Source organism: Microtus oregoni, unplaced genomic scaffold, assembly GCF_018167655.1.
Source record: "Microtus oregoni isolate MIOR12 unplaced genomic scaffold, Mior012 000035F_ref0000213, whole genome shotgun sequence".
NCBI lineage: Eukaryota > Metazoa > Chordata > Mammalia > Rodentia > Cricetidae > Microtus > Microtus oregoni.
Window position 1 is genome coordinate 24,441,510 of NW_024543094.1, and position 14,478 is coordinate 24,455,987.

General features: G+C 40.4%; 1 protein-coding gene across 11 annotated transcripts in view; it reads left to right on the plus strand.

Moving 5' to 3' along the window:
• Cacnb2 (calcium voltage-gated channel auxiliary subunit beta 2) overlaps positions 1 to 14,478 on the plus strand; it is a 350,927-nt gene that overhangs the window by 318,766 nt on the left and 17,683 nt on the right. For 8 of the 11 annotated variants that reach the window (XM_041630528.1, XM_041630527.1, XM_041630531.1 and 5 more), the window contains 4 exons: positions 1,707 to 1,829; positions 3,436 to 3,572; positions 6,907 to 6,983; positions 10,927 to 11,060. In XM_041630528.1, coding sequence (XP_041486462.1) covers positions 1,707 to 1,829; positions 3,436 to 3,572; positions 6,907 to 6,983; positions 10,927 to 11,060 — 471 coding nt within the window. Of the gene's footprint in view, positions 1 to 1,706; positions 1,830 to 3,435; positions 3,573 to 6,906; positions 6,984 to 10,926; positions 11,061 to 11,204; positions 11,225 to 14,478 lie in introns of all 11 variants that reach the window. The other 3 variants (XM_041630533.1, XM_041630532.1, XM_041630538.1) reach the window with 1 other exon arrangement.

Sequence of the window (14,478 nt, forward strand, 5' to 3'; positions counted from 1 at the left end):
CCCTTTTATACTTTACTGTAAACTAGGTCAGATACAAGGTGGAGAGCCACTGAGAAGGAAAGAATGGGAGATTTTAACATATGAATCATGGGTTGTTTCTCATTTCCTTAAGCACTGGAAACAGGCTGAAGACAGGGTAACTAAGGCATGGCTTTTCTGCTCTTAAAGCCCCTCCACTTCATTACCTGGAGGGGAAGGTGCCCCTCTCTTGTGAAGTAGTATTTATTGCCTCGGCAACCTGTTTACGTTTACTTCACGAGGTAATCTATAGTCAGCCTTTAATTCTGTGTGTCCAGGCAACAGAGCACAGACAAGTTACTAGTCAACCTTAAGCAATGTAGCATGTGCCCACATGGCACCTTGGTACAGGGTTGCAAGAAGCAGAACTGGGCTGAATGATCCACGGTTACCTCGGGCGCCTGTGCCTTACAGCTAAAGAGCAAGTTAGAAAGGGATGCAGGACTAGCACACTGGAGCCCTGGGAGTGGTCTGAGGATGTTGTCCTTGGAGCCTTAACAGAGTTCAGTGGCACTGGAATGACCACATTGATTCACAGGTATCCTGATAATGACCCTGAATAAGCATGGATGTAAATATAATTAATTCTACAACAAGCCCCGGAGTTCCCTCTATTGATGTTGGTACAGGACTGTGGGCTAGCCCTGTGTCTATGCAGTGGGGTAGCCCTGTGTCTATGCAGTCTGTTTTCCCTGTCACCTTACCTTAAGCCCTGATGGAGCTTTTCTGGTAAACTTGGAAGGCCCATGAGTCTGAAGCTGGGAGCAAAGCAGTCTGAGCTCCGTCTCAGAGCTCATCCTGACTGTTGGTCTAGAAGGCTGACCTAGCTTTGCTGCCCCCAAGGTCTAAATCATCTCTTGGGTCCCACTGTGTCCCAGATTTTTGTCTATAACTAGTCTATAACCACGCTCTTGCCTTCTACAAGGCCAAGGTGTGTCAGATTCTGTTTGATCTTGCCCTCAGAACAGAGGAAACATGGGAAGGCTGAATAGCCACTGGCCTCAGAATATGCAGGCCACAAATATCGGCCTCCTCCGTTTATCCATCTCCTGAATATGCACATATTGCCAGTGAGAACAGATATTTACCTATGCATTTTCAGAAGCACCAAACAGTGAAGGATGGCAAATTAACTAGTGAACTCAAGGAGGAAAAAAATGCTAGGATGAAAAGGTCATTGCTTTCACAGTTCCCTGCAGCCATGAATAATGGTTGCTAAGACTGGAGCATATATTCTCTAGTTATTTTTCCATTCCAAATATTATACCATTGGGAATCAATCATTAACGATTAATTGAAGGGAATGCTCAGGGTAGGGAGGCAGTTTCTAGGTTTTGTTTTGTGTTTTTTTTTTTTCCCCACCCAAACCAAATTAGGCATTGTGCTATTGTGCGTGTGTCCTGGTTTCCGGTTGCTTCTGCTGCAGTGTTTCGCTCATCTGTCTTCACTTTTATTACTTCAGTGCTTGCACAGAGAACAACAGCTTCTTGTTTCCTAGTTCAGATGTGGGTGGGTGTGGCTGAGGGCCATCACATTCACTGAGAACCCTAACGAGTTGCTTTGTGATGAGGACCCGGTGGGGAGGACAGGCGTCCAACAGCTCTTGACTGTGTCTTTGGAGTTGAGTGGGAGAAGGGAAGGCCACCTTTATTCCTTTTCTTTCTGTTTTTCCTCCCATCCCTCTTTAGACAAAACCTGTTGCATTTGCAGTTCGGACCAACGTCAGGTACAGCGCGGCCCAGGAGGATGACGTCCCGGTGCCAGGCATGGCCATCTCCTTCGAGGCAAAGGATTTTCTGCATGTTAAGGAAGTAAGGAAAACGTTCAGCTTCTTTCAGTGTGAAGGTGATCTTCTCACCTTCGACTCTCACTGCCTTCCTACTGCTGTGAGAAAGCATCCGGTCTAGCTGCGGCTGTCTAAAATACCGCTAAATTAGCGGCTCACGGCCTTTTCTGGTATAAATAAACTTAAGGAGGAAGGAGGCAGAGGCTCCTGGTAAGAGCCAGGGTCCCTCTGGGCTTTGTGCCCTAGAAATTAGGAACTGTTTTGTTAGATAATCCATTTTTATGTGTGACCTGCACTTTATCTTGAAATGATTAACCTTGATTAACTATGCGTGATTTTCCCTGATGTGTGAACTTGGAGCTACGCTAAGGAAGAGGATTTATTGTTCTGTTTTTTTTCTGAGACAAGATTTCACTCTGTGGCCCAGGACTTTCTATGAGGCCCAGGCTCTGAAACTCAATATATACAGGCTGACCTCAAACTTGCTGTAATCTTCCTTCTATCACTGCTTCACCTCATCCACCTGAGAGCTAGAACTATCATTATGAGTCACCATGCCTGCCTCCTGGGAGAAGGTTTTGTGGCTTTCTGCAGGGGAAAGGGAATGGCGGGAGTCAGAACAAATGAGACAAGAAGATGATGCCAAGGAATTTCCTCTTCCCCTAAGCTGACAATGACAGTCCGAACATTGGAAAAATTCACCTTTAATTAAGTTTATTAGCTGTTCACATGTCACACAGTTATTCTGTGGGATACCACGGTGACAGTAATTCTTCCTAGATGACAGTCTGGGGGCACACGAGCTTTTTATTTTGATTTTTTAATTTACAGTTGGAGGAATTCACAGGGAGCTTATGAAAATTAACTGACAAGTGAACTAGGGGGCGCGAGGGAAGGAGATGCTGAGTGCCCACTAAGAGAGCTCACAGTGTCAAAACATGTAGATACACACGTTCAGAAAGGATGGCCAACCACTCTACAACAGGAAGTTGACTAACACAGGGACTTTATGATGCCAATACTTTGAGCAGAACCATTTTTTATTATGGAGAGAAAAAGGGAAAAAAAAGACTTTTGAGATGTTTGAGAATAGATTTAATTGAGGAAAATAAAATTAGATTGTGAAGATTCAAGATAAATACTTTACCTGCAAGAGATAAACTGTCAGCACAACATGAGAAAAACATGTGTGAACACAGTACTGTATGGTTATAAAACTGCACAGAAGTACATTTCGCTGCTACAAAATATTTCAGGTACACTTAATATCTCTCTCAATATTAATACTTTCAGTTAGTTCCATTTTATTAGGGAAAGGGCTCCTTAAGGCTTCTGAGCTCCTGTCTTTTGCTAGGTATGGACAATAACCTTGGAAGCTTAGCACAGACTCAGCCTGGTCCTAAAGGCAGCACTGGGAAGGGGAACACAAGGGAACGCAAAGCCTTCATTGAACTGCTGGCTGAGCGCACCCTTCTGAGCTGAGCCCATTAAGCCAAGGGCTTCTTGAATTTTCGTATTCGATGCATGCTTCTAACTGCCATGTTTCTCTCTGCTGAAAAAAGTTATAGAAGAAATCAATTCAGATCTTTCCGTGCACTAATTCATTCTAATACTTTTGATTTTGTGTGTAGAAATTTAATAATGACTGGTGGATAGGACGATTGGTCAAAGAAGGCTGTGAAATCGGATTTATTCCAAGCCCGGTCAAACTAGAAAACATGAGGCTACAGCATGAACAGAGAGCCAAGCAAGGGAAATTCTACTCCAGGTATGAGGAAAACACCAGCTGTTTATGTATAAATGCAGACAATGCCCTCTCTTCTGCCCTGTTACTTGCTAAGAGCTGTGATTCTTATTATGTGTTAAGCAGATGTCGATGCAGTTCATGGACAGCCCTTTAAAAACACTCCATCCCTGCTTCTGATTTCTAGCCCACTTGAGAGAGAATCAGATTATGATCATTAATAAAAGCAGCTAAGGTCACAAAGCATTAAGGTTTGCCTTCAGCATGGAGGAGACCCTGAAGTCCTAATCATTTGCTGAACATACTCAGGCACATAGCAGCCACAGTGAAATCCTAGTGTCTGTCTGTAGCTGTTCTGGGTGGCTGGGAGTTCTTTAGAGAGATCAGTCTCGGACATCACTGGCCAGGAGCAGCTTCTGTGGTCTGTTAGGTTCATTTTCACCCGTCAGATTCAATTTTCAGTTCTCCCAGATGTTGAGCGTGTAAAAAGACACTATGCATAAAGCACATTAAAATTGCCTTTGCGAATAGCGGTTAGCTGAGTTATATAATAGGCCAGGCCTATTACTCTGACTGCAGCTTCCTGGGAGGCTTAAGCTTCCCTTCCCTTCACCAAGATACTCCTTAGGCAGGCTTCTCATCCCTGTGGTGAATTTCATATTGAAGCCTGTATAGCCAAGCTGGAGAACATGGCATGCTTCTTCTCACATGGACGGATGGAGGGGGATAAAGACGTCTTTACCTTCATGTAGATAACTGAGTTTCTGTTTTCACTCCTTTACATCTGGCTTATTTATCCAATGATGTCATAACCTATGTTGTTAGTGATTATACTTTAATGTTATCAGTGTTTTTCACCTACTGTCAACAGAGAAGTGAAATAGAATATACCCAACCTAATTAAGACCAACATTTGATCATTGTTACCCTCCCAGTATCTCTCAACTTATTCTACCGAACTGGTCAGTTTTTCTTATAACTGTACTCAGACTCTGCTGTTTGATTTTACTGTATCTCTTTAACAACCTTTTTCTAGTTATGAGTAAGTACTTCTACTTACCTCTGAAAGTGTTTACATTTGCCTCTTAACACTTTAGATATTTTGTGAGGATATAATCAGAGTCAGTGGGTTTTGTTGTTGTAGTTTTGTTTTTTAAAGACAGGGTTTTTCTGTGTAGCTGTGGCTATCCTGGAACTTGCTCTGTAGACCAGACTGTCCTCGAACTCACAGAGGTACACTTGCCTCTGCCTACCAAGTGCTGGGATTGAAGGAGTGCACCACCATGCCAGGCTCAGCCTCAGAGTCAGTGTTTATATATATGATATATAATAATATATGATATAATATATTATAATAACATATAATATATTGTATATGATACATATTTCAGAAGATTGAAATTTGTATATATATGTACACATATACTTATCTGTATTATATATGCACATATATATGCATATATGTATGGATATACAAAGATTTCAAAGTCTGACAAAAATCAGGGCTGGAGAGCTGGCTCTGTAGTTAAGAGTAAAGGTTGCTCTTCCAGAGTACCCACATAACTGTTACCCACATGGAGTGTAACAACCATCTGTATCTCCAGTTCCAGGGGATCAGATGTCCTCTTCTGGCCTCCACGGACATTGTATACAGATGGTATATTTACATATGTGTACACAAAACACTTACAAATAATAACGAAAAAGTTTTAAAAGGCGAACAGACATCAAAGGCGGTGATAATGGCACACGGTTCAAGACTTTGGCCTGTAGATGGCATTCAAGGACCCATCTGCCTCTGAACCGTTTAGGGGTTAGCAGCATCTGTCTAAAAGTAGAGCCAACTCATGCTTGAACTAAGGTGGGACTTAGGATTGGGGGAAATAAAACCAAAGGTAAAAGTCACAGCAAGGAAGTGCTTGGTCTTAACCATCAGCATCCTTGTGGAACTGCCAAAAATGATGCTGCTGCAAGTTCTACTTTTTATGAACTGTATACACTCCTGCGTGTCCTTATTGGATCTGCAGAAGTATTTAAACTCTTAGCAACATAGAGTAAAATGCTTGGGATTGGCTTTGTATATTAAAATGCTAGAAGACTAGAAAAACATTCAACCAATCAGTGAGGGCAGATGTTTTTCCTGCATGCCAGTATTTAGTTTTGTCAGCCGTGGCCCTTGAGGCACAGCCGTGGTCCACAGTTCTTTCTAGCAGGACCCGGGTGCTCCATCCATGTTAAGAAGAACTGGGCACTGCAGTTATCTTGCCTAATTCCATGGCATTTTTGTTCTGCCGGCACAGTTCTGGGACCTTCATGTGTTAAGAGTTGACACACATTGATATGTACTGGTGAACCGTACATTATACTACCAACTCCAAAGTTTCTAAGACGTAAGCATATGCTCCATCGCATCAGAATCTTGTAAATTCTTTCATTTTAATTTACAGAATCTTGTAATTCATATTCTTTACTTTTAAAATCACACAAAATATCAGATGTCATTATGACATTTTCTTACAAGTATGTTTTAGTAGATACCCCTTTACCCAGTTCATACGTGTTGAGTAAAAGCTTCACGATGCAACAAAGTTGAATCCTTCTTGCTAGTCTTGTTCTGAAAATGTTCACTATCAATTTCTAGTTAATTCATATTACAATCTGTATTTAAGTTTCTTCTTTTGTCTTAAAGATTGATAAATTGGGGTATCGCTATGATTTTCATTTACAGATTACCATGCAAGGTATAATTAATCTTAAGATACTAAAAACAATCAATCTAAGCCAAAGGAACTGGTGTTAGCCTTGAGGTCTTACACCTTACCTACAAGCCCTCTAAAGGCAAAGGCAAAGGAAATCTCTTCTGTCTACCCATCTGTCATCTGGGCATGGAACTAGAGGACTGTAGGAATTATCCAACTCTTCTCCCAGGGACTTTAAAAAATTAAACTCTGGGGGCTGGAGAGATGACTCAGAGGTTAAGAGCAGTGACTGCTCTTCAAAAGATCCTGAGTTAAATTTCTAGCAACCACATAGTGGCTCACAACCATCTGTAATGAGATCTGGTGTCCTCTTCCAGCATGCAGGAATACATGAAGACAGAACATTGTATACATAATAAATAAATCTTTAAAAAGAAAAAAACCCTATTAAGCCCTGAACTTCAAAAACAGAGACATCATAAAACTGTTTCAAGGACTCCAAGAATCTCCATTGGGAAATGACTGTTTGTTTCCTTGTTAGAAATACACATTTTTGGTTCAATTAAAAACTCGATAAATTAGAACGTTTATTGAGCAATACAATGTTTTAGCATATAAAACAATTGTTAAGTTTAATCTGAGTTTTTGCTTTACTTCAGTAAATCAGGAGGAAATTCTTCTTCCAGTCTGGGTGACATAGTACCTAGTTCCAGGAAATCGACACCACCATCATCTGGTAAGTAGGGGATCAGTGCTGACCACGGCCTATGCCTTTAGTGCTTCCCCAGACTTCATTAGTTATGTGAATTTCAAACCTTCAAATGTGCGAATGTATCAGGAAGAAAAAGGCCCCCGTGAAATTAGGGACAGAATGGGTAGGGTTTTTTTTTTTCTTGGTATTGAAAATCAAGCAAGGAAATAGCCTGTGTTGCTCTAAGTTATTACAGAAGTGACAGCTGTAATCTAATTGCATACCTTAGTCCTACTATGACATGTTGACAAGGGAAGAAAAGTTTTATGTGAGCTAGAATTTAAACTTCAGTTTATTTTATTGTAGTTTGCTTGATAAATTTGTCATTGCAAAGCTGAAGTTCTTCTATAAATACTTCCTGAAAGTTGAAATCTTTTATCAAGTAAACATTTAGCAAAATGTTTAAGGGAGCAAACTCTGAGCACAAAAAGAACTGTCAGTTTAGGATCTATACTGGCTGGAAAAACTCACAGCAATTTAAAGGCACTGAAAATTAAGCTAGTCTACTCAGAGTAGACACTGAAGGTCGTACAGTATTAATACAGGGCATGTCTACCACGGTGGAGGAGGAGTCGGGAATCCCTGAAGGCCTCCACTCCTGACCTTGTTCAGATGTGAGGTTACAGGGATTCCTCTCTAGCCATTACAGACACCCTAACTATCTAAAAGGCTGTCTCTGAAGACTCGTAGGGACTCTAACATGGAAGCAAGTTACATCAGCTAAAGCCCTGCTGGAGACAGAGTTCTTCCATGTTCTCTAATAACACAACCTCGATTTGTGTTAATGCAATGCTGGAAAGCACCTATGTATTGAAGAATAAGTAATTCAGCCTGAACGTAAAATAATATTTAATTTTGGAGTCACGTGTTATCATTACTAAAAGCCAACATTGAAATTGAGCTGGAAATAAAACCAAATGTAAGATGTACTATCAGAATATTTAGAGCTTAGGCTCTGTGATGAGTTTCATATCAATAGCTCGGTGGATCTAAAGGGAATCTTCAGAAAATCCTAGAGAAAATTTCCAAGTCCACTTCCAAGCACAACTAACCATTTCAGAGCAAATGTAGACTGGCCTCCAAGTGTAACTTACATTTGTTTTGCTTACCAGAGTTCCTAACTATAATTTCCAACTCACTGCTAGACCAAGGAGGAATTTGCAATTCCCATGAAATGGGGTAATCTCCAGTTGCACAACACGTAACTCACACTACACCTGGGCATAGACTTCATCCCCAAACTTGGCTTCACTTTGACCCAAGCTCTAAGAGTAAGCTAAAATATGTTTCTGAGTTTCTCTAAATCAAAAGAGATGGGACAAGAAAGTAAACAATAGTGAGGAATAATAGGTATTTATAAAATGTGGAAGCACTGCTCCCATGTAATGCTAATGTATGCTAAGGTGTGGGAATACAGGTATGTAATTAAAAGTGGGTGGCATCTCTCAGGAGAAGAATCCCCTGAGCTCAATGGCATGTATAGAAAACAGGAAAGTTGAAAAGTGTCTTTCTTAATGTGTTTTGAATATGATATTTTAGAAATCTTTCAGAATGAATCCAGACACTTCTAGACCTAAGTTAAAGCAAAAGGTCATCAAGTACTAAGCTGGAAAGGGATTTGGGGCCCTTGGTGTTGAGGTGCAGGTGAGTTTCCATCTGGAGCTCAGGCTTTGCGTGGGTGGCTGAATATGTCATCCTTGCCAAGGCTAGACCTGTATGCATTCCCATTCTTTATGATTTTCCAGTTTTAATTCTTTTAATTTCCTTTTAAACAAATCCATCGGATGACCATAGCAGATGAGATTTTGTGGAGAGACCCTAAAATCCAACTCAGAAATGTCACCATAATGAAGGGCTGTGAGCTCTTGCATTTGTCGTGATTTCTAGCCTCAGTTCCAATCAAGTTCTTGGATGGTACTGGTCCTTGAATGTGGTTTTCATAAGTCCAGTAGAAGGTAGTGAGTATAAAGTATATGGGAATACACCACCAGAAAGGAACCAGATTTGATGTTGGTTAAGACCCATTAAGAAGGAGATAGTAGCCTAGATCCTTGCTTTCCTATCTGGAAGTTGTTAATAGCAAGCTTCTGTATTGGGACTCACGACCTGCTTTCCATCCTCTTCAGGGTAACACTTCTCAAGTAGCACCACACAGAAACCTTCCAACATGAGCAATGAATGCTATAGTGTGGTGTAAAAGTCTAGGTTGATCCCAAACACCTGAAGTTTTCATGACTATGACATTCCTCTGCAGATCAAGGTCTGAACCTTTAACTAATTAGTATGCAAAGACTGAAGAAAAAGAAAATCCCTACTCATAAAATAACAGAGTTGATATTGCAACATTGTGCGGATAAGTCAGGTGTTCGCCCCTGTAAAGGCTTCTGAACTAATCAAACGAAAAGCAACTAAACAGGAAATCCCCAATATTCCAAGTCTGAAGCCTCTCGGATCACAGTAACTACAAAACTTCAAAATAGTGTGCCAAGATCAGATGCTCTTGCGTCCTTTGAAAAGGCCAGGGGAGGCTTCTGTAGGCCTCAGCTCAGCTTGTATATCACAGGGCAAGGTAGCTGAACCTAAGCACCAAACTATAACTCTGATTTTTTGTCCCTTCTATCAATACATTATGGGATTTATTAACATATTTTGCCCCAGGCTTACTGGGGTGAATAAATTTTCCTTTCTTCTGCTTGACCTATTCTCAACCATAAAGTAATTACCTAGCAGGCTCAAATCTGATACAGTTCAGAACCATGACCCCAAGGGCATGACCAATGGGGAAATAAAAGGAATAAAAAGAAGGCCTTCAGAAGGTACCTCACCTACTAGGTGGTGCAGGAATGGGTGTAACTCTTAAGGCAGGAGCGTTGGGTCTGCAACCTGGTACTGCTGGACTTCTGCCAAGAGGAGGCCACTTACATTCTGTGGGTTCAGTTTTTAAGTCTTAAAAACCAAGACTATTTGAATTGATCTTTGAAACTTACTATTCTGTAGTTGATAAAATTTTACAGCAATTTGATGTAGAAAGATTTCAGGAACTTGAAAATGAAACTATGCATCCTTTTTCCATTGACTAGTTTTAGAGCTGTATTTTCAGGCAAAAGGGTTTCAGAAGCGACAACAGGTCAAGCAACCAACCTAGAACCTTTACTCCTGAGGAAACAAGAGGCCTGTTCTCTTGGGCCTTTGGGCTCTTGCATTCTTCCTTAGAAGCTTGAAACTGTCTAAATCCTAACTGATTTTGATATGATGATTTCATTAATTTGGTGTTTCCCACTGGTCTTCAATCAGAATCTCGGAGGGCACACACACACATACTTCCTTGAAACCACTTTAGTCCTGCCCATCCCAGATCACTCTAGCAATCATTTGCCTTCCCTATGATTTTCTGGGTATTGCCTGGATTAAGGGATTTATATTCTCTTGTCCTAAAATGTCTGTTGTGATTTTCATGAAACTTTGTATGTGGTCCCCTTTCTCCTAACATTAAAATCCAACAAAATGAGAAGACTGAGGCCTAATGTATTAAATGTGTCAGAGCACTCGTCTTTTATCTAAGAGATAAGCGAAGATAGTGCACTGAGACCAAGTGCTTTGTACCTTACATTTATAAGCTAATATGGAGAATAGCAAAGTTTGAGATGAGGCAGTAAAAAGATATTTCTTCAAAAGTACTCAGGAGATCGAGCACAAAACTGACTTGTGTGAGAAAGAGCTATTACAAGGGTATCTTTCTATCTAGTTAGACTTGATGGCCTTGCATCTCAACATGTCTTACATTTATATTTTACTCTGTAATATGCTGCTCACTCGTGACAAAATCTTCTACAGTGGTTAGTTTATTTGCTTTCATTTTATTTTATTTATAATCTGCTTTTCCTCTCCTATCCACCTGATGACTTTTGAATTGTTTGTCTGTATATAGCTATAGACATAGATGCTACTGGCTTAGATGCAGAAGAGAATGATATTCCAGCAAACCACCGCTCCCCTAAGCCCAGTGCAAACAGTGTAACGTCACCCCACTCCAAAGAGAAAAGAATGCCCTTCTTTAAGAAGGTAACACAGATTTCCCAGCTCCTGTTGTCCACTTGCTCTACTGCACTGCGTCACAGTTCCGGTCCTGTTGATTGTCTGTGTCCTTTGACAAGCCAATAACACGCATGCTCTGTTATTCTTTGTTTCTTTTCCATGCTGCTGTAGCTAAGCAGAAGCAGAAATCGGTAAGTCGACATTGACATACCTGTGTTTTTCCTGCCACTGGCATCATTAGCATCAAGTCCTTCAGTTTCATTAAGTAGTCTTCCCAGTCCTAAGACAACCTATCAATAGATAACCAAATCCATATATCTTCCACCAATAACATTCAGTGAATGGCCTGTTGAAATGCCGTCACAGTACTTATCCTTTTTGATGGAATAATATCTGCCACAAGGGATTTTGTTTAAACACTCGAAGATGTCCAACACTGGCCATGCTGTACAGCACACTTCAGTTGTATATGCTTTTATTGCCTGTCTTTTTTTACCAGACACATAATTTATAATAAAGCATATTAAAGCAGTTATTGGATTCTGATTTATAATATCCAGATACATTGCTTGTAAATAACAAGAGGTTATTCAATTTTGAATGCAGTCAGTATTTAAACTTCTAATCCATTAGGTGCAAAATCTGCTGATGAACAAGACCAGTGGAAAACTGCAGGGTTGTTTTGGCGGTTTACTGTGAGTTTTTCCTATTGTCATATATAAACACTCTCCAATAGTTTTGCCTTCTCCATCAGTCAGATTTCGGCATCTCACCTAGTAGACAATATGGCTGCTGGCCACATGTAGAGCCTTTTCCCTTGGCCAACTGAAACGGTGTACTGATGCTGTGCCCTGACTAAAAACTCCAAGGAATTCCCAAGACTGTTTAATCCGAGTTTCCTCTCGGCATGTTTCGTTGCCTTCTAGCACTATTTTTAAAAGACCTCCCTATTTCCATTTTTTTCTTCTCTTTTGACATAACACCTTCCATAGTCATTATGCTTTTAGACTTATAGCCCCTATTGTTACCAAGTCTGGCACAAGCATGGGTATTTTTGGTTTGTTTTTTTTTATTTTTTGAGACAGGGTTTCTCTGTGTTTCTTTGGAGCCTGTCCTGGAACTAGCTCTTGTAGACCAGGCTGGCCTCAAACTCACAGAGATCTGCCTGCCTCTGCCTCCCGAGTGCTGGGATTAAAGGCGTGTGCCACTACCACCCGGCCAGGGGTATTTTTTTAGCTTACACATGAAGCAAAAATTTGTTCTTCCCTAGACTTTCATCAAATTAAAAGTCTTACCTCCACACACAAAATCAACTGTTTGCTCTATAGATGTTAACAATAAGTTATACACAAAAGCATAAGCTTGGTTTTTTTTCTTTTTAAATAATCATTAAGAAGTTAACTCCAGGCAAAATTTAAACACCTGGACTTCTGTGTTAACACAGAAAGCCCCAACCTGATTATCTTCCACAGGAGTGGGCCACCTCTCTGGTCCTACTTTGTCATCACAACTGTGGCTTGCAGCTAGGTAATTGCAGGTGTTTCTTAGACAGTCAATGCTACTCAGTCATTCTGGACTTCGCATGGCAAAATTGATATGACCATGCTCGTCAAAAAGTACTTTGTAGTTTTACCTGCCTGCAAATTTCAAAACATTAAAGAAATTTATTCTAATTTTTTCTACTAAAGAAGTAAAACAAAAAAAAATGGCTTAATCAAAAAGGACAGATAAAAATGTTGTCATTAGCAATATGGCACAGAGTATCAATATTCCATCAAATAAGGCAATTTCTAATGCTGCCCCTGATGGTAGAGAAGCTGATTGATGGCCAGCATGGGTAACCCTTTGCTAGGCTGGCAGTTACAGACGGAAGGAACCAAAGTCCTATCTAACACTGGGCCACTCGGATTTCTTAATAGCTGCTCTTTCACTGCTTGCAGTGTCTATCTCCATAGGTAATGGTGAAAATGGTGTTCTCACCGCAGTAGCAGAAGGATGTGGCTTCCAGGCACTTTCAGTACAAACCCAAGTGCTATGAAATACAATTGCTTAATAAATATGCTTCTGATGCCTGTGGCACTGGTGTTTACTCTTGTGTTCCTTCTTCTGTGATAATGTAGACTCAGACGAGAGCTGGCTGTGTGAGCATTCACCCCAATCGTCTTCCATGTCTTAGGTTGCTTTTAGTGCACTGCTTGTCTGGCTTTTGTGCTGTCAGTGTGCTGTGTTTGTCTAATTTTTACACTTTCATTCAAATATGTATTTATCTTTATCATGTTTATTAAAAGGAAGTTTGGATTGCTAGGGAAAATTTTAAACAATAAGAGGTGAACAGCCCATTGGCGGTAATATCTTTTTCCATTTGATTATATGGTCTCCAACTACTGGTGAAAGCTCATATGGACGCTGCTGAATTTGATGTGTGTCTAAGTAGCCACATAAGCGAAAGAAAGAGGAAGACAAGTCTGTGATGGGCAATTTGAAACAACAGTCAAATAATTTTCAGTGACAGAATGGTGCAAATCGTACATGCACACCAGTTGATCAAGTTCTTAAAGTTCTTTTGATGTATGTCATGTTTAAAATATATTTTTCAGCCGGGCAGTGGTGGCGCACGCCTTTAATCCCAGCACTCGGGAGGCAGAGGCAGGCGGATCTCTGTGAGTTCGAGACCAGCCTGGTCTACACGAGCTAGTTCCAGGACAGGCTCCAAAACCACAGAGAAACCCTGTCTCGAAAAACCAAAATAATAAAAAAATAAAATAAAATATATTTTTCAGATGCTCCTCAAGGGATGATGCATCTTACAGAGCTCACAAGTCATTAATAAGTGTAAATGATTTGTTCATCCATTGTCCAAAGCCCAATCTCCTTCGTGCCCATGCATTAAGAGAGGTTATTCCTGTATCACTTTACAATTGCCTGTTACAAGAGCCTGTTTAAATTTCATCAAGCAAATTTATGTTACCTATGTTTCAAATTTTTATTTGAAAAAAAATTTTTATTTGAAAAAGTTGAAAATAATAGTTTTAGAAGTGACAGTAAAATTTAGCTCCTACCCTGTTTTTCTAAACAAACAAACAAATTACCCACAGAGATATATAAATCAGTTATGGAAGAGAAACTAACTAATACATGCTTCAGAAACATATTATATATGCAAGGTGGTAAGAAACATTTTGAAGCCGCTGAAGCATGGTCAAATAAAATTATGACAAATCGTTCACCTTCCTCCAATGCACATAAATCTTGACTTGAGATGTTTATAAATGCCAAAAAAAAAAAAAGAGGTCGCCGGGCGGTGGTGGCGGCGCACGCTTTTAATCCCAGCACTCGGGAGGCAGAGGTAGGCGGATCTCTGTGAGTTATAGACCAGCCTGGTCTACAGAGCTAGTTCCAGGACAGGCTCCAAAGCCGCAGAGAAACCCTGTCTCGAAAAACCAAA